Genomic DNA, 20,508 nt, shown 5'->3' on the forward strand with positions numbered 1-20,508 from the left:
GGTCAGACAATGGCAGGCCAGGGTTTTTGCTGCCCCAAGCAGCGAAAAAAAAAAAAAGCCGTGATTGCGATCTGCAGCAGCTCCACCGCGCCGCTTTCTTCTTCGGCGGCAATTCGGCGGCAAGTCCTTCCCTCCGAGAGGGACAGGGACCCTCCGCCAAATTGCTGCCGAAGACCCCAACGTGCCGCCCCTTCCGCTTGGCAGCCCCAAGCAACTGCTTGCTCGGCTGGTGCCTGGAGCCGGCCCTGACGGCAGGGGTCAGACAATAATTATTTCATGACAGTCAACCTTGAGATTCAAAAAGTTAGAGCTTTATGACCGTTAAAACACAAATTGCCAACATCCCCTGCAAAATATGCAAAGTAACTCTCCTTCGATCAAACTCCAAGAAGCAGTCAAGCAGCGTTTTTCATACTTTGTGAATTTCAATCATCAATGGAAGGACTTTTTTACGGGTTTGTGTGTATGTGCGGTGAAATTGACGTTTACCGATAAAAATCGAATCATTGAAGCCTAAATATCACTTATTCCTGTATGGGAAGGGGACTAACCTATACTAATATAAGGCCTCTTTATACAGTATAATTGTGGACACAGTAGGGGCTGTATTAACTATATTGGTAAACAATCACTCCCATAGCCAACACAGTTATACCGGTCCAAAAACTGTGCGTATGTCCAGGCCTGTGTCTGTCCAGCCCCTAGCATTCCCAGCTTAAATGTCTGTACAGCCCCTGACACAACAGTGCCCTGATCTCAGTTGGCCTTATTGCAATAACAGCAACAACTCAATTTTAACCAATCCACCGCCCAGGTTTGGCTGAGGTCAAAGGTCTTCTGGGGCTGAAGAATTATGAAGGAAACTGACTTTTCCCCGCTAACACCTAGCGCATTCGGAACCGATAGGAATACAATTAGTCAAGGTAACCATGGCAACAGTGCAGGGCAGGCACAAGGGATTACAAAAGCTTCCGAAGAGGTGCCTCTGGAAGGCGCAGCCCCCGCGTGGAGAGCCATACACACGCGCACCCACACATCTGCCCATTATGCCTGGTGGCCTCAGACCTTGGCCACTTTTCATCTCTTCCCTTAGCACGACTGAATCTCCCGGCGTAGGCACCAAGAAGCTGGCAGTGGTTGTGAGATATCACTCATGCAACAACCCGAGACAGCGATCACCATACAAACACGGAGCAGGTTCCATCCTCAAAGGGCTTCATGCAAGCGGGTCCCTGCCGGTCTCTCCATTTTACAAATGGGGAAACTGAGGCATGGAGCAAGGGATGGACTCGCCCAAGAGCATGTCGGGAGCCCATGGCAGAGCTGGAGGTAGAAGCCAGAAGTCCAGATTTCCAGTCCCCTGCTCTAACCACTAGCCAACACTTCCCACCTCCACCCTTGATGGGATCCAAAATGAATCTTTGAGGCAAGGATGGGGGTGGGGAAACTGGGATTATGTCTACACTGAACTGTAAACCTGGGTTTAGGCTCAGGTTTGAACCCAACCTTCACCCCCCCCGTACTGTCTACACACAAAGCTGTATGTGATGGGGTCAGCAATCATTCAGGATCTGAATCCTAGGACTCACCTGGCAGGGGGTTTGAGCCCTAGTCCCACTGAGACTTGGGTCCAAGCCCCATCGTTTTGCAGTGTGGACACAACTCAAGCCGCAGACCCAAGTCAGAAGGTCTGTGTAGCGCAGTATGGAGCCGTTGCCACAGTGGTGTGTTATGGGTCTAGCAATTGTTAGCCCAGGTTGCCAATGCACCATGGAGCCCACAAGCCCGGATGCCACAGACCCAGTTTTACAATGCAGTGAAGACAGATCCTGGGCGGACGCTGAGTATCTTACACCCCTCCCTTGCTCTGCGACTTGCGAAGTCATTTACAGCCCTGCCACGTGAGAGGTAGCATGGGCTAGTGGGTAGGGCACTGGTCTGAGACTTGGGGAGAGCAAGGCTCTTTTCTTGGTTCTGCCACTGCCCTGCTTAGGTCATGTTGGGTAAGTCGCGGCCCTGCTCTGTGCCTCAGTTTCCCCCCCCCCCCCCATTGTCTGTCTGGTCTGGTTGGTTTGTAAGCCACTATGGGGCAAAGACCGTCTCTCAATCTGGGTCAGTGTGGTGCCCGGCACAATGGGGCCAGTGGCGCCGTTTATCCCGGAGGTGCTGGAATTAGTGGCACGTGGGGGGGGGGGGAGGAGGCAGGAACACCCCCTGGCTTGAAGTGGTTTCCATCATATCCAGGGTTTACAATGTGGTCCAATGGCTCTCAGCCCCCCATTGATCCAGCACTCCTGGTTTATCCTCTAGCAGCCCCCTGCAAAACTCAGTTGTGGGAGTGGGAGGCTACCAGTGTTGCTGTCCAACACGCTGGACAGGGTTTGCGTCCCTGCATCATGTTGGTGGCGGGGGGGGGTTACGCTTCACCTTGGCTTTTGCTTTGTCACCAGGGCCAAGTAACTGACTCACCATGTGGGTGGGGGGGGCCCTTGCTGCTTGAGGGCCCCCGCCATTGCAGAGGCCTAACGCTGCCACTGAATGATCCCCGCTGAGGCCTGGAGGCCTTGCTGCCAGGCAGGTCACTAAGCTTCCTAAAACTAGGTGACTTGGCGAGGGGTGTTAGCGGGAACACAAAGGCGCAGGGCAGCGGAGGATCAAGTGTTAATCGCGCCCAGCACTGCACTGGACTCATCCTAAGGAGACAGTCCCTGGCTTGAAGTGGTTTCCATCAGATGCAGGGCTTGCAGTTTGGTTCGGCGGCTCTCAGCACAATGCACATTGGTCCGGTGCCCCTGGAGAGTGCAGGGCCGCCCGGAAGGATTCAGGGGGCCCGGGGCAAAGCAATTGCAGGGGCCCCTTCCATAAAAAAAAGTTGCAATACTATAGAATATTATAATCTCATGGGGGCCCCAGGGCAAATTGACCCACTTGCTCCCCCCTCTCTGGGCAGCCCTGGGACCGTGCCACCACATTGCTCCAGAGCGAGATGGAGGGATTAGACCAGGAGTGAGCATAATCCCGAAGCACTGGCAGGGGAGGGGGCGAGTGGAAGAGGCGGGCCCCTTTCCCATGTATCTTGGTGCAGTGTGATTGCTCTGTGGAGTTGAATGGAATAGCTACTTCTGGTCTATGGGAAGGGAGCTAAAAATAGCAGCCCGGCTCTGTCTCTGCAAAGAGCCCGGCCGGCTGTGACAGTCCGTGGAAAACACCGGCGCTCGGGCCCCTACCCGCAGGGCTGCAACCGGCGCGGGGCGGGGGGAGAGGAGGGAAATGCCGCTGACAAAAAGAGGCCGAGACGGGCTTTGATGGAGTGAATGATTCGGCCTCGATTTCCTTGAAACACCCGCACGCACCCAATGCACAAAAGGGGAGCAAAGGGCTCAAGCCATGACCACTCTCCAGGCTCCGGCTCCGGTTTCCCGGGGGTGAGGAGGAAGGATGTGACCCAGAAGAGCCGGCAGCAGGTGACGGGAGCGGGTCCAACCACGCCAGGTACGAAACCGCTTTTAAAAAGGAAGAGAGCCGCAGGGGCGCTGGAACGAGGTGTGGAGTGGGGGCGCTGAGAGGCAGTGAACCAAACTGCAAACCCGGGATAGGAAGGAAACCACTTCAAGCCAGGGGGTGCGGCAGCCCCCCAAGTGCCAGCCCCTGTGGAGAGCGGGCTATCAAAGAATGCTAGGGCAGCTAGTGGGTGATGAAGGGAGCAAACACCATCATTGCTTCTGGCCGGGGATCAGCGCCTGGGTCCTGCTTTTAGGCTAAAATGCAGACGGGGCTGGGGGGGAAAGTCTCCTGGCCAGTCTGAAGATCTTGTCTATCTGTCACATTGTCCTAAAATCCCATCCCTCAATCGCTGCTGGTTTCCAGAACAGCCCAGTTTGATTGGCAACTCTGGGATTCTTTGGTCGCACTTATTTAATGAATGGTTGATTCGTTGTTCTTATTAAATGTGTTTTTTTCCCCTCAGCCTAATCATTAATTTCTCTGTGGCTAGATGTCCCCTCAGGTGTCTTTCTGCTCTTACCCGTTCTGGTCCCTTTGGTGTTTTATTCTGCTGATCCAAACCAAGCCAGAAATCTGTTTTATATTAAAATCTAATCACGTTTTATTGCCACTAGCTGGGGTATTGCTTTAAATCCACCTGGTTAATAGAATTAGAACAGGAATAGGACTAGCCTTTGATTTAAATGTATTTCACTGGCTGTACCCATCCTGAACCCAATATTCAGCATCACAAGTTCAAATTCCATATATATATATATAATTTCTCTCGCTCCATTCAGTAGGTTGCATTCATTCTGATGTGGTTATGTAACCAGACGTGGGTGAAAGCTCTTGCTAATTTAGACCAGAATATTTTCTTTAGGTTTCTCTCATCACCCCCAAGAAAATCCCTTTGCATCTGAAATCCCAGATCCCTGCAAGAATTCTGATTCCAATAAATTCCCATCAGACCATCTCTACCCCGAAATCCACTAGGCATTCCCAGTTCACCTCCGTAGCAATCTGCCAAAACCCGACTCTCTTCCTTTTCCAGTTGCAACCCACAAATGCAAAGATGCGGCAAAGAATCGATCTGGCTTTTTTCCCCTCTTTGTTTTCATCCATCGCATGCCTGGATATTCAGCGTCGCTGTCAGAGCTTTAAACCTTTGTTTCCTAAAGCCGTAGTGCTCTTCAGGGATTTGGGCTGGGTTTTTTAAACGAAAAAAAAGGGCTGCTTCATCTGGAAAAGGCGGTGGTTTTTTTCACCCGAAAGCCCGGGACTTGTCTTTGAAAGCTGCCAAAGGTAAAATGGCTTTTTATACTTAGAGGTCCTATGGGGACAAACTGAGTGAGATCTTACCAGACCGTAGCTTATTTAGCCTGCATTCCTGGACAATAAATGATGAAGGGTTTACAGGATTCCCGAGCTGAAATTGCCTGTTTTATTACACCCCAACATGACAGATGGATTTTTCTGATATGATATAGGGCTCTCATAGATTTCCTATGGTGGAGCTCAGGAGAGAAACCGGAGGAATGAGAGAGGTAATTGCTCATTCATTCCCCGAGCAATGTGGAAGACAGTGTATCAACACTGCCTCCAAACTGAGACAGTAGCTGGGGTGGAAGGGGTGATGGTCTCACAGGGAGTAGGACCCAGACGATCTGGTTTAATTCCTGACTCTGCTACAGATTCCCTGCGTGACCTTGGTCAAGTTGCTTCATCTCTCCTGGGCCTTTAGTTCCCCACCTACAAAACGGGGATAACCCATTTCTGATTGTGAAGAGCACAGATGGGATGCTGATGAGGGCAAGCTACATAGACAGAGGGGAGGGACATTGTCTAGGATGTTTAAGCCAGAAGGGGTCCAATCCTATGGTGATGGTAAATGGCCCGGTGTGGTCTGAAAAACCTATGAACCCTGAGCAGTTCCATTAAGCCCAGGGGAGAAGGGGAGATTCACACTGAAGCGGGCCCAAGCCCACTGAAGTCAGTCCAAAGGCCCTGCCTTTGGACCAGGGCCCGAGCCTCCCGCTGCCGCAACCCTCACTCGGGTGAGCGATCCTGGTGAATCCATAGAAGTGACCGAGGCGACTCAGGTGAGTAAGGATGACTTGTGGGATCAAGGGTAGCAGATTCAGCCTGTAAGAGCCCAACTTTGCCCGCCTTGCTGGAGCCAAGCTCCCGTCGGGGTCGGCGCAGGTAAATTGCGCAGGATATGGGTTCCCTTTGGCAAAGGACGGGGAGGGGGGCGGACATCCCAAGCTAACGACACAATGGGCCAGATCCTGAGCGGGTGCAAATCAGCACAGTTCCGGGGAATGCTAATGGACAACAGCTAGGCCTTGACCCATTGATTTCCTGGAGCTCTGGCCCAGTGGCACCAGTTGGGAATCTGACCCACTGACGCCAACGAGGCTCTGTTGATTTCCAGCTGGTTATCTGACATAATCACCTCCTTTTATTTCTAAAGCCCGTGCCCCCCACCCCCAGTCCCCACGTCCCCACTGGGGATCCTGTTAATGAACCATCAATAGTGCAGTCGCCGGTGATGCAAACGTAGGTTTTAAAATCTCTGGGTCCGGGGCTGGCTTTTTGTTCTGCGTGCGTACAGCGCCTAGCACCCCGGGGGACCTGATCCATAACGGGCTCCTAAGTGCTACTGAGATACAGATAATAAATTATAACAACCAACCACCCAAGAGGCCCTGCTGGCACCAGTCCCTTGAAAAAGCCCCCAGAAAGTAGCGGCAAGAGAAAAAATAATATAAAATAAGGGGCGGGGTTTGAGCTTTAAATGGTGAATCTGACAGCTTTAGGTATATTCATGGAGGCCTCAACAGGGGGGTTGTTCCAGAGACGAACAAAAGCACCCCACTCTTGTTGCGCTCTCTTGCTTCCAGACTTGTGACCGGGAGGTCCAGAGGAGAGAAACTGACGCAGGAGGAGAGCGCCTCATTTTTGAAGCGTCTTGCTGGTCAATATCTCCTCCGGCATCTTGGGGGCTAGATGCTTTTCTGGAAGGGAAGATGGGCAGAAATGTTAGTGCTTGCTGCCGCTTATCGATCGACTTGTTTTCTCTTGCGTGCCTTTTGGTGTCACTGAAAAGTTGGCGGCTGCTCAGGATAAAATCCCTCAGAAATAAAATCCCCGTCATAGGGCACCGCACTTCAGTTCTGATCCGCAGCCCGCTAAGGTCAATAGAAAGGCTGTCGCTGACTTCAATGGAGTTTGGATCAGGCCCTTATGTGGAACTTTTCAGTTGGGCTTTTCAATGGGCCTCTGAGATTTAGGAGCCCACTGGGCATTGCGGGCACCTAACTCCTTTAGGTTTCTTTGAAAATCCCTCGCCTCCTGCTAGAGACCGCAAAAGTGCTTTGAAAAAGGTGGGTGAGTCGCCGTGATCCCCAGTCTAGAGTTGGGGGAAACTGAGGCACAGAGGGAGGCCATGATTTGGTAGAGCCAAGAAGAGAACCCAGGAGTTCCCAGTCCCCTTGCTCTAATCACTAGATTGCACTCTGGCCTACAACTGGTAATAGAACCCAGGAGTCCTGATTCCCAGTCCGCTTTCCCAACTGCTTAACCGCATTCCCTGCTACAGATATTAAAAAAATAAATACATAAACTCGCGGAGTTCTGATCCTCAGACCCCTTCTGCCCGCTTTAACTACTAGTGTGCACTGCCTGCAAAGCGGGTGAGAAAGCCCAGAACACTGAAGCCTTGGCCCATGCTCAAACCGTACTAGATTCCTTCCCCCCCACCCGTGAAAGCTCTGGGGACGCGGAGTTAAATCTACAAGTAATGAGGAAATGACTGGGTGCTAATAACAAAACAGATAAAGCAGGTCACTTCGTGTGGGTTAGCTGGCAGCTCAGTCATTGTCTGACAAATGACAAATGATCCCAGGGCCCTCCCGCGGCTTTGTGTTGCTGCACATGGCTGGGTTTTGAAATGACACTTTAACAGAGCTAGTCCCTGCAAGTTAATCCAGTGTTTTCTCAAAAGGAATGGTCCACTGGCTCAGAGGGACGTGCCAGCCTTTCTAATATGCTTAATTTGAAAGACTATAGGAAATGTTTCATGCAACAGATCGATGGAGAGAGATGCAGACGAAGATTAGGTAGATAGATAGATAGATAGATAGATAGATAGATAGATAGATAGATAGATAGATAGATAGATAGATGGGGTGTATGGAGATAGATAGATAGATAGATAGATAGATAGATAGATAGATAGATGGGGTGTATGGAGATAGATAGATAGATAGATAGATAGATAGATTAGAGAAGAAGGCTGAGATGTTTCAAGTTGCTGAGAGCATTTGGATGCCCAGTTCCTATTAGGTTCATTGGGAACTGACCATCCAAATCCCACAGAAAACACCAGCCTATCTATTTTCAATCTTCCCCCTTTTCTCCTCCATCAGCTGGGGCTATCAAACTGAGCTGGCCTCTTCCAGCTTCTCTCCCGGGTCCAGCCAGCCACACAGACTAATTGTCCTGGGCAGAATGAATGACCCGGCCGATCCTTGCAGAGAGGGGTGAGCTAGTTCGGGGTGGGAGTGGGGGGCGGTTCCTAGAAGGGTTTGAGAAGGCTACGTGAGAATGATGGTTCATATGCCAGGTTCTGACCCGACCCACAAGTCGGCTCAAGAGACAAATTCTGAGCGTAAACCTTTTGCCTCTGTACCTACAGAAATGTCGTCTGCCTCTTTCACATTCACAGCCGCTCACCGTGTTACACGTTCACCAGGAGATAGGGATTCAGTGCACAGACTCCCCGGGTGACCTTGGTAATGTCACATTGGACCAGATTTCCAAGATCCCAGTGTAGCTACTCTAACCAGTCTTTCCCAGCGCCGTGCACAGAACCCCAGGCGTCCTGGCTTGCAGTCTCCTGCTCTAACCATTGGACAACACTCCCTCCAGGACAGAATACTCCCTAGCACTTTAGGATAGGAAGCAAAGATCGTTGTGGCCAGTGACTACCCCGGTCATGCCTCAATCAGGCCACCAGCTTTAGCAAGAAGAGGACTGCTGATGACCACATGTGGTGGGGCCTTCTGAGAAGAACACCCCCCATTGAGTCACCAATACCACTGGGGGCAGGGTCTCCCATCTAAGCCATAACCTCAACCAACCCTGCTTAGTCTGCTGCCCAGAGCCATGTGCTATAACCACAGGCAGCCTGCTGCCTCTTACTGGAAGGGCTCTGAGCAGGCCGATTCGGTGCCATTAATCTGCCGCGCTCAACGTCCGTGATTCAATCAGGCCCTGGTTCCCGGGGCACCGGGTCAGGGGATGGCGCCAGCCTCTGATGATTTGTAGGACGCTGCTCGTTCATTAGCCCTGCTAATTTGCTTTCCTTTTCTGCCTCTTCTCTTTCCACATCTCTTTTATTCTCTTCTACTTTGCTCCTCAGCTCTCCTCTGCGTCCCCTCTATTCACCCTCCGTCTTCCAGGCCCCTTTTTCTCTCCTCCTCCCCTGCCTTTCCCCCCTTGCGCCTTCCTTCTTCTCCTTCTCCTGGCCTTTTTGTTCCTTCCCCCTTTTCTTTACCTTCCCTCATCGCTTATTCTTTCCATCTATCTCATTCTTCCTCCCCTGCACTCTTCCTTTCTCTCCTCCCCCCGCTTCACCCCTCTTGCCTCTGCTTTGGCTTCTATTTCCCAGCGTGGGCCCAGGTGGGAGCCAGCGTGAATCAATCCCGCAGAACACGTGGCCGGGTTTTTCCAAAGAGCTGCGCAGGCCGGAAGCCGGGCCCTTCTGAAAAGTCGCTGCCCATCTGTGTCCCAGTGGGACCCACACAGAGGCCTTTGAAATTTGAATTTATTCAGGTGCCTATGCTGGCCGCTTGCCCTCATTTGGGGGGGAGGGGGAGGTCTGAGCCCTCGGGAATCCAACCTGCAGCTCTTTGGGCAAGCTAGCCCTGTTTGCATCAGACTCCGCAAGCTGTGTCACCTACACCCCCGAGTGAGATATTTCTGGTAAATGAGGCAGGACCGGCAGCCCTTCTCCAATGCCCCTCCAGCCAACTAGCTCACCAGCTGCCAGGGCAGAAGGGGCTGGGGGCGGGGGGGGGGGGGAACGGGACGCGCTCACCAGCCAAACTCCTTTTGATTAGTTAACTTGTTTTTTTCCAGCGTTGAATTAATTACCCTTTTCCACGCGGGCGCCAGCTGGTAGGCTTTTGAGTCAGGCAGGCAGGTTGGGATGGGAAGCCAGGGGGATCTGCCAGCGCTCGGTGACATTTTTCCCGGCACATGCCTGGGAGTTGAGCGTTTAACGCTTTGGCAACCTGCTAATGGCTGTAGGGGAGCATCCCCCGCGGTAGACAAGAATCTAGCCTGGGCTGTGGAGAAGCGAAAGGGAGTAGACCGTGCTGCATAAGAACGGCCAGACTGGGTCAGACCAATGGTCCATCTAGCCCGGTATCTTGTCTTCCGATGCCAGGTGCTTTGGAGGAAATGAACAGAACAGGCAACCATTGAGTGATCCATCCACACCGAGATCCTGGCAATCAGAGGTTAGGGGCGCCCAGAGCATGGGGTTGCCTCCTTGCCCATCTTGGCAAATAGCCATCGATGGACCTTTCCCTCCATGAACATGTCTAATTCATTTTGAAGCCCGTTATAGTTTTGGCCTTCACACGATCCCCTGACAAGGAGTTCCACAGGTTGACTGTGCGTGGTGTGAAGAAGTCACCTAGCACCACCAGAGAGGGGCTGCTTAGGTCCTGGTTTGGATTAATGGACAGTGCATAAAGCTATACCTGAGATATGCAGGACAATGCCCCGGAGCTGTCCATGTGCCATGAATGCAGGGTGAGTGAGACTCAGGCAAACCTGGATTCTATTCCCAGCTCTGCTGCTGGGTGGCCTTGGGCAACACCCCGTGCCTCGGTTTCCCCATCTGTAAAATGGGGGTAATGAGCCTCCCCTCCTTTGAGACCCACCAGTGATAAGAGCTAGAGATTAGTCTTGTCTGGATTGCTCTATTGCCACCCCTCCGTTGACAACAGAGTGGGACGAAGGTGGGTTTTTCTGCGGCAGGAACTGCTGAATTCCCCACTGTTTTTGCCTTGGTTCTCTGGGAAGTCTGAATATGGGCGCAGAGGTGATGTGGAAGGAAGGGGCCTGCAAACCAGACACATGGATGTGAAACTGAGGCCTTGTCCCGCAGAGGCCTTAAAAATCCCAGGGCACTTCTTAGCCAGGCCCAATTTCAGTATGAATAAGGAGATTCTGCCTGCCTAGTTTCACCTGTTGGACCCTTCACTTCCTGTCCTAAACTGTTGTGCAGCCTTGCGGTACACCATTGAACAGCTCCCCCCCCGAATTGGCTGCACTTCAGTGTTGGGGGAGTGATCCCGGTGCAGCACTGCTATGTGGTCATCAAACAAGTGTTGTCCTCCACCTCAGAGGTGGCTGCATTCCAATGCTGGGTGAGTGTCCCTGTGGAGCGTTGCTGGGGCTTTTAAGCAGCTGCCATGCTGCACCCCAGAACTTGCTGCATTTCAGTATTGGGTGAGTGTTCCCTGTGCAGCATGGCTGTGCAGTGGTTAAACAGCTGCCCTGTTCCACACCAGAGCTGGCTGCATTTCAGTGCTGGGTGGGTGATCCTTTTGCAGCGTGGCCATAGGCTATTAGCAGCTGCAGACCAGAGCTGGCTGTATGTCAGTAGCGGTTGTATGATCTCTCTGCAGCGTTGCTGTGTGGCTGTTAAACAGCTGCCCTGTTCCACCCCAGAGCAGGCTGCATTTCAGCACCGGCTGCGTGGTCACTGAAGCCCGGCGGTGCGGCTATTAACCAGCTGCTACATTGCAGCCCAGAGGTGGCAGCTCAGTGGTGAAGGGGTTGCTTGGCGATGAACGATGCTGGAGCAGGGTAAGATTTCATTATGTGCTCTCTCTCTCTCTCTCTCTCTCTCTCTCTCTGTCCAGGGAGGTGCTCTGCCTGTGCAATGCCCCGCCCCGCCGCCCACAACCCCGGCTTGCCCCCACGAGACCGCCCGGCCCCAGGCCCCGCCTGGTGATGAACGACCCAGCCGCCATGCCACACGCGGAGGGGAATGCCCTGCTGAAGGCCGTGTGGCAGGGCAAGTTTCGCCTCACTCGTCTCTTGTTGGAAGGCGGGGCCTACATCAACGAGGGCAACGCCCAGGGCGAGACCCCGCTGATCGCCGCCTGCCTGGCCCGCTATGACGACCCGCACAACAAGCCCCGCATGGTGCGCTACCTGCTGGAGAACGGCGCCGACCCCAACATCCCCGACAAGACGGGCAAGACGGCCCTGATGCACGCCTGCGCCGACCGGGCCGGGCCCTTGGTGGCTTCGGTCCTGCTGGAGCACGGGGCCGACCCCAGCGCCAGGGACTACGCGGGGGCATCGGCCCTGGTGTACGCCATCAACCGGGGCGACCGGGAGACCTTGCAGGTGCTGCTGGACGCCTGCAAGGCCAAGGGCAAGGAGGTGATCATCATCACCACCGACACGTCCCCCTCGGGCACCAAGAAGACCAAGCAGTACTTGAACTCACCCCCATCCCCGGGCCTGGAGGAGAAGTCGCCTGCCCTGTGCATGTCGCCCTCCGACATCGACGTCAAGACCACACAGTCGCCCGGGGCCAGCGAGAAGGAGGAGGCGAGGGACGTCTTCAACTTCACCATGGCCACCCGGCTGACCTGCCCCCCACTGCCTCTTCCCAAGGGGCTGGAGGCTGAGGCCTCCGCGGAGCAGCCGCCGGCAGCCCCGCCGCCCAAGGGCCGGCCCAGGCAACTCAAGAGACTCAACTCAGAACCATGGGGGCTGGTGGCGCCCTCCACCTTGGCCGCCACCCATCTGGAGAAGGCCCGGACGCCGGAGGAGAGGATCACGGCCGAGATGAATGGCTTGAGCATCACCAAGAGGCCCGTGCTGTCACGGAGGCACAGCATTGAGGGCCAGGAGCCCCCCGGTTTCAAGACGCTTGCTCCGCAAGGCTTCGGGGAAGAGGCCCCAGGTCTGGAGGCACCTTGGGCTGAGAAGGTTCATTTTGGTCACCTCCACCAGCCTCTGTCGCGGCGCAACACGGCCCCCGAGGCCCAGGAGAGTGGGGGGGGCCCGGCGCCCGGCCTGCGGGGCGTGGCCCACCATAAGCTGGCCCGCATGGAGCACTGCGAGTCGGACGCGCACCTCTGCCCGGACTCCATCCCCGGCTCCCCGGATTCAGGCCGCGTCTCCCTGGAGAGGAGGAAATACAACGCCTCCCCCCTGACCCTGCCGGCCAGCTCCTCCCGGGAGTCCCTAGAGAGCATTCCCAGCGCCGTGTCCCCCATGACGGGGCGGCGTCGCTCCCCGGGGCTGCTGGAGAGGAGGGGATCGGGGACTCTCCTCCTAGATCACATCGCCCACACCCGGCCTGGCTTCCTGCCCCCGCTCAACATCAACCCTCACCCTCCCATCCCTGACATCCGGGCCAACGGCCGGCCCCCCTCGCCCGTGCACAGGGGGCTCATCCCCATGGCCCCCAGCTCCCCCAAGGCGAAGAAGAAGCTGTTCAGAAGGCATTCTATGCAAACGGAACAGATCAAACAGCTGGTCAATTTCCAGAACCTACTGGCCCAGGGCGACCCGGCCAGTTAAAGGGACAGAAGCCCCAACAAGGGAAAGGAGAAGAAGAGGCCTAGATTTAGTCTATCCCCATCCCATTGGCTGCTCCTGGAGTGGGGAGGAGCTGGAGACACCTCCCCATCCCATCTCTCCCACCCCATCCTGGTTGGCGAGCCCATTGTGTCTGGGTTGCTGTGTATCCTCCGCCCTGCTGTGTATCTATCCTAGCCACGGGCCGCGCCCAGGGTCCAGGGAATCTGACCGGAACAGGAGCACTCAATTGGGCCAGGATCCCCATGCGACCAGTTTCTGGATGGCACTGGGCCCCTTCGGTGGAGGCCGCGGCCTGGCAGCAGAATGCCCCCAAGCATTACCGCCCAGGACTGTGCCACGTGGCCACAGAGCGCCCGGAGTCCGCTGGGAAATCTGGCCTACGTTGGGGGCGGGACGGTGACAGCTTCTAACGGCTGCTCCCACGTGCCAGTCAGGAAACCAGAGGGGAGGCGCGTGGGTCCCGTCCCTCCGGGTCCTGCCGGGCACGGCCTGGAGATGCAGAAGAGGGGAAAGAAAAAGGGAATGAAAGGGTCGATTTGGGTTCGAGATCAGGATCGTGGCCAGCCGGAGCCTCTTCCAATTTCCAGCAGCGGTTTGTGCCCGATCCAGGTTCAAAGCCAAAGGCAGCCCTGCTCGGTTTGCACGGCTCTCCAACCTGGAAGGAAGAGGCGGCGATCCAAAAGACAGACACCCCTCTCCCCCGCCCCCGGTGGCCTTGCACCCCACCTGCTGCTCCCTGCAATATCCTATTGATTAGTGTGAATGCCGTCGGGACTCCTGGGTTCGCTCCCCACCTCTGGGGGGGCAGCGTTGTCTGGCGGGCACAGTACAGGGACACCTAGGGCTACGTTTGCAAAAAGGCTAGTGATTTCGGATGCCCAACTGTGCTGAGCACTCGCCCGCTGGAAACCAGGCCCCTTCGAGGCGACTCAGACGGGAGCACTCAAAAACGGAAGCACTTTAGGCATGGGGCTCTGTTCCCAGCTCCAGGAGGGGGAGTGTTGTCTAGTGGTCAGAGGACTGGGCGCTGACGACTCTCAGGTTCTCTGCCTGTCTCTGCCACTGACTCACTGGGTGACTTTGGATTAGTGACGCGCCCCCCCCCGTGCCTCAGTTTCCCCCACCTGTCAAATGGAGGGAATGATACCGACCTGTGTCTGTAAAGCGCTTGGAGATCCCGGGATCAGCGGCGCTCTAGAAATGCTACATCCTAGTTGTTATTTATTTAGCATTCGGTCTCTGGCGGAGCCGCAGCCCTAGACAAAGCAATATGACTGGGGACACACAAGAAGTTACCCCCAAACACTGGTGGGAGGGCTGGAATAAACCCTCTAGGCACATGGGGAGGGATTGACCAGAGCATCACTGATGCAGAGGGGAAACCATTTCGGGGGGGGGAGGAAGGGGACTGACTCAATGTAAATAGGCAAACAGACACCCATTGCTAACCCCACAGTGCAGACCCAGTGCCCTGGCCTGGGTTACCCTGCTTTTCCACCAGGGGGAGCTGTGGAATTGGGCATTGTCATTGTGCATTGCACAACCGCGGTGGTGCAAACAAACCCCGTTGCAAGCAAGGCTTTAGGCCCAAGTCCTCAAAGGTATTTAGGTGCCTGATTCCCAGCGGGAAGATCTGGCCCCTCATTACCAAGCTACGAATCTGCAGAATGCTCAGGTTTCCCTGCCCTTCCCGGAGTGATGCTGCAAAGTTCGAGTTAACTAAGGGAGTTAACATTTGCACAGGTCTCCCTATAAGCACAAGGAGACTGTAATCAGGGCCCCGTGTATCCGCTACTCTGCAGAACCCACCCCCTAGCTGTGCTCCCTTTTCTGTTTGCAGAGATACGCTTGTAGCCCTGATTGACATGTATCTGATGCCATGTGGCCTGACCTAGTCTTTAGACAGCCTACAATGATCACTCTAGATGTGAACCCATGGATGCCAAGTGGGCGTTGACTCTGAAACCTACTGACTACCAAACAGACAACAACATTGTTAACTATTCCACTGCTGATTTTAGCAGAAATGTTGCATTGTATTGTGCATCTCTCACAACTCCCAGTTAAATCCCCAGATGCCAAAAGCCCCCAACTGCCACCCCACCCCCTCTCCCAATTGCTCGTGCTAAGCACTTATGCCTTTTTTGTTACAAAATTCTGTAGCACATTGAAAATGAAGGGCCATATTCTCGGCTAATGTAAATTGGTGCCTCTCTTGACTGACGTCAGCTGAGAATTTGGGCTTAAAATGATAGGGGCCGCATCTGATTAAATTGGCCAGAGGATTAGCTAGCACACTTTATCCCGTGCTGATTGCGTTAGCCACTGCCATATTTAGTTTAATAGAAACCTTATTATTTCAGTGTATCTGACGCTGTTCTGGGATTTCCAGTTTCCTGCAGGATTTGGGGCCTTTTGCTGCAGGATTTGGGGGCTAGTTTGCTGCAGATATGTGGGGCCTTCCTCGACTAGGGCAAATGCCCTCTCCGCCTGTGTATATCAGAGAACATACAGCATGTGAGTATGGTTTCAGGTCTGTATCTGGGACACTTGTAGGGGTTGGATCTGGGGTTTTCAGTCAGCAGGTTAGAAGGTGTAACGATGCGGGACTCACCCCTGCGGCGCCTCCTGCTGATGTCTTCCGGGAATTAACTCTGCCAGCCTTGGAGCGCCTTCTGCAGGCCAGTATCCCGCTGCCACTTGGTCCCCATGTCCCTCCCTGGACTCCGGTGCCCCTTTATCTGGGGTGCTGCCCCCTGGCAGTACACCCCTCAGTCTCGGGGTCTCCCCCCTAGCCCTATCCACAGTCGTAGGCTACTGCCAGTCACCAACTCGCCCCCGCGCCCTGGGGCAGACTGCAGTGTAAGCCACTCATCATAGGCAAGGTTGGGTCTGGACCTGCTGCCTCCCTCTGCAACCCAGTGCCTCTATGGGGCCTTGGACAAGGCCCTGCAGCCTGGGGTGTTGCCAGCCTGGAGCTCCCCAGCCCTGCCTCACTCTAGGCACCCTGAGCTTCCCAGCAGCCAGCCCCCTCTCTCTCTGAAAGCAAAGAGAGACTCTCTGTGCTCCTGGCTCAAAGCCTTTTTAGTGGGGCCTGCTGTGGTCTGTCTGGGACGTGGCTCCCAGCTGTGCCTACTTCCCCAATCAGCCTGGGAGTTGCTTTGCCCCAACCACAGCCCTCTACTGGGCTGTTCTAAGCCCCTCAGGGCCAGGGCCGGTGCAACCCATTAGGCGACCGGGGCGCTACAATTTGGGGGGCGGCGACCGCGGCGGTATTTCGGCGGCAGGACCTTCCGTCGCCTCTGGGGGGGGCGGCATTTTGGGGCGGGACCTTCCGCCGCCTAGAGCGGCAGAAAAGCTGGCGGTGCTCCTGCCCAGGGCAAGAGTGGGTGACCACCACGCTACAGCAGGATGGAGCTCAACTGTGAAATTTGGAACCAAATTCACGTTGAGATTTCAGAGGCCATCAAAACTGCTTTGAGCACATCTGTCTCCAGTATATGTGTGGCCATAAGCCACTGGTGCGTGTCCCTTACAGGCCCCCGTCTGTGTCTGATTCACAGAGGACCTGTCTAAGGACTAGAGCTGGGTGGGACTTATTCCAGAAAACGATTTGCCGTCAGAAAGCGTTGAGTCATCAAAACCGAAACGTCCCACAGGAATGTGTCAATTCGGCCGAATTTTTCATTTAGAAAAAATGGAGATGAAAATGTTTTGAAAATGTCAAAATGCCCCTTTTCGCCAGCCTCGGAACGAAACGTTTCCGTTGTCCAGCTCCAAATGACCGTTTCCTTTGGCAGCGTAGCTTATTCGCTAGTTTTAACGTTTAAAAGGTCAAAATCGAAACGAAATGTTTCAAATTTACCAAAACAAAATATCAGCCAAAAAGATTTGGGGGGGGGGGGTGGACGGGGGTGGGAACTGGGTTTGCAAAAAAAAAAAAAAAATCGAGATTTTGGGATTTGGTTCCAATTTGGGATGAGAAATATTTTGAAATCGCAAGTTTTGTCTGAGGATGGGAAATTCCCACCAGCTGTAGACCCCCAGGTATCAGCTCCTGCTTTTAGCTCTGGAAGTCCCTGGTTCAAGCCCTGATATCGCTCAAAACAGCAGCTGTCACACCTGGAACACACACATGCATTTCTAGCAGGCCTGGACAGATCCCCTGATGAATCTGTAACCATACACAGCTTATTAACCCTTTAAGACGCAAGGCTTCTGGAACAAGCCTGCCCCAGGGTCTCCCACCCAGTACCACACTCCTCTCCCTGTGCCTGTGGTGGCACTAGCAGAATGCTGCCCCCTGCTGGCCAAATGCGCAAACTGCTGGGCGGTGGTTTCCTAGCTAGGGGTTGTCTTACAGCTTTTAGGTAGTAAGTTCTAGATCAGTGATACTGAGATCTCCGCGGTTCAGGAGTCAAATTAGCGACCAACAGAGCCACAGGAGTGAGAATTCATTGTTTCACTTACCATATATATTTCATTTGCATAGCAAAATGACTGACCGAGTATGATTATTTTAACAACAACAATCGGTTAGTAACATGGTAAAAGCATCCTGATTGGTTAATAACTTCGAATGGTTAATAATTAAATCACCCAGTGTTTTAATATCATGTGCTGCAAAGAGCCACAGGCGACACATTAAAGAGCCACTCGTGACTGCAAGCCTCAGTCTGAGCAACACTGGTCTGTATGGACAAAAAATGCACACAAAAGGAACTGATTTCTGTGTGTGTGTGTGTGTGTGTGTGTGTGTGTGTGTTACTCCCCCCCATTCCCGCCTTGGGTATAGTGTGTGTGTGTGTGTGTGTGTGTGTGTGTGTGTGTGTGTGAGAGAGAGAGAGAGAGAGAGACCTCTTGACCCCTCCATTCCCACCTTGGATATATTGCATGTGTGTGTGTGTGTGTGTGTGTTACCCCCTCCATTCCCACCTTGGGTATATTGTGTGTGTGTGTGTGTGTGTGTGTGTGAGACCCCTTGACCCCTCCATCCCCACCTTGGGTATATTGCATGCATGTCTGTGTGTGTGTGTGTGTGTTACCCCCTCCATTCCCACCTTGGGTATATTGTGTGTGCGTGTGTGTGACCCCTTGACCCCTCCATCCCCACCTTGGGTATATTGCATGCATGTCTGTGTGTGTGTGTGTGTGTTACCCCCTCCATTCCCACCTTGGGTATATTGTGTGTGCGTGTGTGTGACCCCTTGACCCCTCCATCCCCACCTTGGGAATATTGCATGCATGCGTGTGTGTGTGTGTCTATTACCCCTCCATCCCCGCCTTGGGTGTATTAAAGGCAGCCACAGAGAACTGCAGATAATGAAGTAGAACTGGGTCAGTTTCTTAGTTCATTCCCCCACCTGTAGAGTTCTGGATGAAACCAGGTGGCTGGTCCCTTTGAGTTTTGCTAAATCAAAACCTGACGGATGAGGGGATGTTTGACTGAAACAACTTCCAGGGGCATTTTTACCCCTTTATCAACTAGCCAGTGGGGAATATTCCTGAGCATTAGGTGGCATCCCAACCACTGTGGCCAACCAGGAGGTCTCTACACCCTGTGCATATTGTGACACAATCAGTTTTACCCCTTCCTGTAACCCAGTCCCTGTGTGTGTCACTGAGCTGCGTCCTCTCTGACCCAATCCAGGTTCTAGCTCAGTTCTCAAACTTTTCCATAGCAGGACCTTGCCCCCACCTACCCTTCCCTAGGGGGAGCCCGAGTTGGTTCTGGGGCTGCCCAGATGGTGGTGGTTATAGAATCATAGAATATCAGGGAACTCAGGAGGTCATCTAGTCCAACCCCCTGCTCAAAGCAGGACCAATCCCCAGAAAAAGTTTGCACCAGATCCCTAAATGGCCCCCTCAAGGATTGAACTCACAACGCTGGGTTTAGTTAGGCCAATGCACAAGCCACTGAGCTCTCTGTCTAGCCGGGCTCTGCATTTAGCAATGTGGGAAGGGCAGGTAGGTCTTGACCCCCCTGGTTGTCTTGCAGTCCACAGACAGATGTGTGTAACTATGCTCACCAGTCCTCCTGATTCCCAGCTGTCCGTGCGGGAGCCCTGCCCCACCTCCATTCTAGGAGTCGCCCTCTGCCTTTGTGTCCTCCTGGGGCTCTGTTCCCCTTTGCCTGGGGGCTGGGAGTCAGGACTCCTGAAGTCCACTCCCAGTCCTAGGAGGAAATGTAGCCTTATGGTTAGAGCAGACGAAGCGGAGGCAGGACGCCTGGGTTTTCAGCCCAGCTCCCGTGCTTAGAGCGGGCGGCATGAAACCAGAGTGAAATCCCATTGTGCCGCAGGTGGGGAGAGAAGCTGCAGCGTGGGTGCTGTGGCGGATCAGAACCTGCTTAGCGCAAGCTGGTTTCTTCAGCTGCCCAGACACAGCGGTGATGGGGGCACAGAAGTACAGAGCTAGCCAGAGAATTCTGTCGGGCAGGCCAGGCCTCAGAGCACCGTTGGGGTGGGCAGCTCGGTCATTCCATCCCAGCGCTGGTGGCGCCCAGCGAAGCCGACCAGGGGGAGAGTCCAGGCACACGGTCTCCATCCTCTTCAGAGCTGAGCTAAAAAAATGGATCCAAGCAGCCGCCGACTCGGGGGGAAACTTGGATCCAGACAGATGCTTCAGTTCAGCTTTAAATCCTTTACACTAAGGGTGAGATTTCCAGAAGTTCCTGACAAGGCACCTAATTCCCAATGGCTTTCAAGGAGAATTAGGCACCTAAATCACCACCGAGGCCCTTTGAAAATACCCCTCTCCCTCGGATACGTGGGGTTATTATCTCAGCAGACACAAGCTCCAGTCGCCACCAGGGCTCCTGACACGCCACGCGAGGGACGATTGGAAATAATGCAGTGCCTAGCTCATCAGCAGGAACAAATGAGTTTCCATTTCATCCCACCAGCTCTCAATGCTATTTGCAATATAGACAGGAATCCCCTTCCTCCATCCCGCCCAGGGCTGAATGCTGCCCGTTCTGGGGTGGAGCGCGGCAGCTACACTGTACAGCCATTTAGGGCAGGACGCAAAGAGGAAGCATGTGACCAATGCAGGTCAAAAACGTGGGCAGGACAAAAGTGACCGGGGCTCGCTGATGAATACCAGGAATCGGTGTCAGGCCTTCCCTGAAGGCCCATGTGCAGCGTCGCCTTTCGGGACTGGGGGAAGCGATTCCTCTGCACAGAGCTTGTGTAGGAGCTTCGGGGCCCCGGGGGCTGAAAGCCCATAGGCGAAGCGTACAGCGAGTCCTCCCTGTTAGAAACGCAGCTGGGTGTATTTGTACAGGCCCCTGCACCTGCGACGGGCCGTGTGCTAGGTTAGTGCAGGGTCCAGCCGTCTGTTCAGCCGATCGCTGGGTAATATTGCCAAGGGGCCGGG

At 54.2% G+C, this 20,508-nt stretch overlaps 1 protein-coding gene across 1 annotated transcript; it reads left to right on the forward strand.

Moving 5' to 3' along the window:
• Positions 1-3,088: 3,088 nt before the first annotated feature.
• ANKRD34A (ankyrin repeat domain 34A) lies at positions 3,089-17,803 on the forward strand. Its single transcript, XM_005293635.5, has 2 exons — positions 3,089-3,492; positions 11,430-17,803. The coding sequence occupies exon 2, from the start codon at positions 11,521-11,523 to the stop codon at positions 13,108-13,110; it is 1,590 nt and encodes a 529-aa protein (XP_005293692.1). The 5' UTR covers positions 3,089-3,492; positions 11,430-11,520; the 3' UTR covers positions 13,111-17,803.
• The last annotated feature ends 2,705 nt before the right edge of the window (positions 17,804-20,508 follow it).

Source organism: Chrysemys picta, chromosome 20 (assembly GCF_011386835.1).
Source record: "Chrysemys picta bellii isolate R12L10 chromosome 20, ASM1138683v2, whole genome shotgun sequence".
In the NCBI taxonomy this organism is placed as follows: Eukaryota; Metazoa; Chordata; order Testudines; family Emydidae; genus Chrysemys; species Chrysemys picta.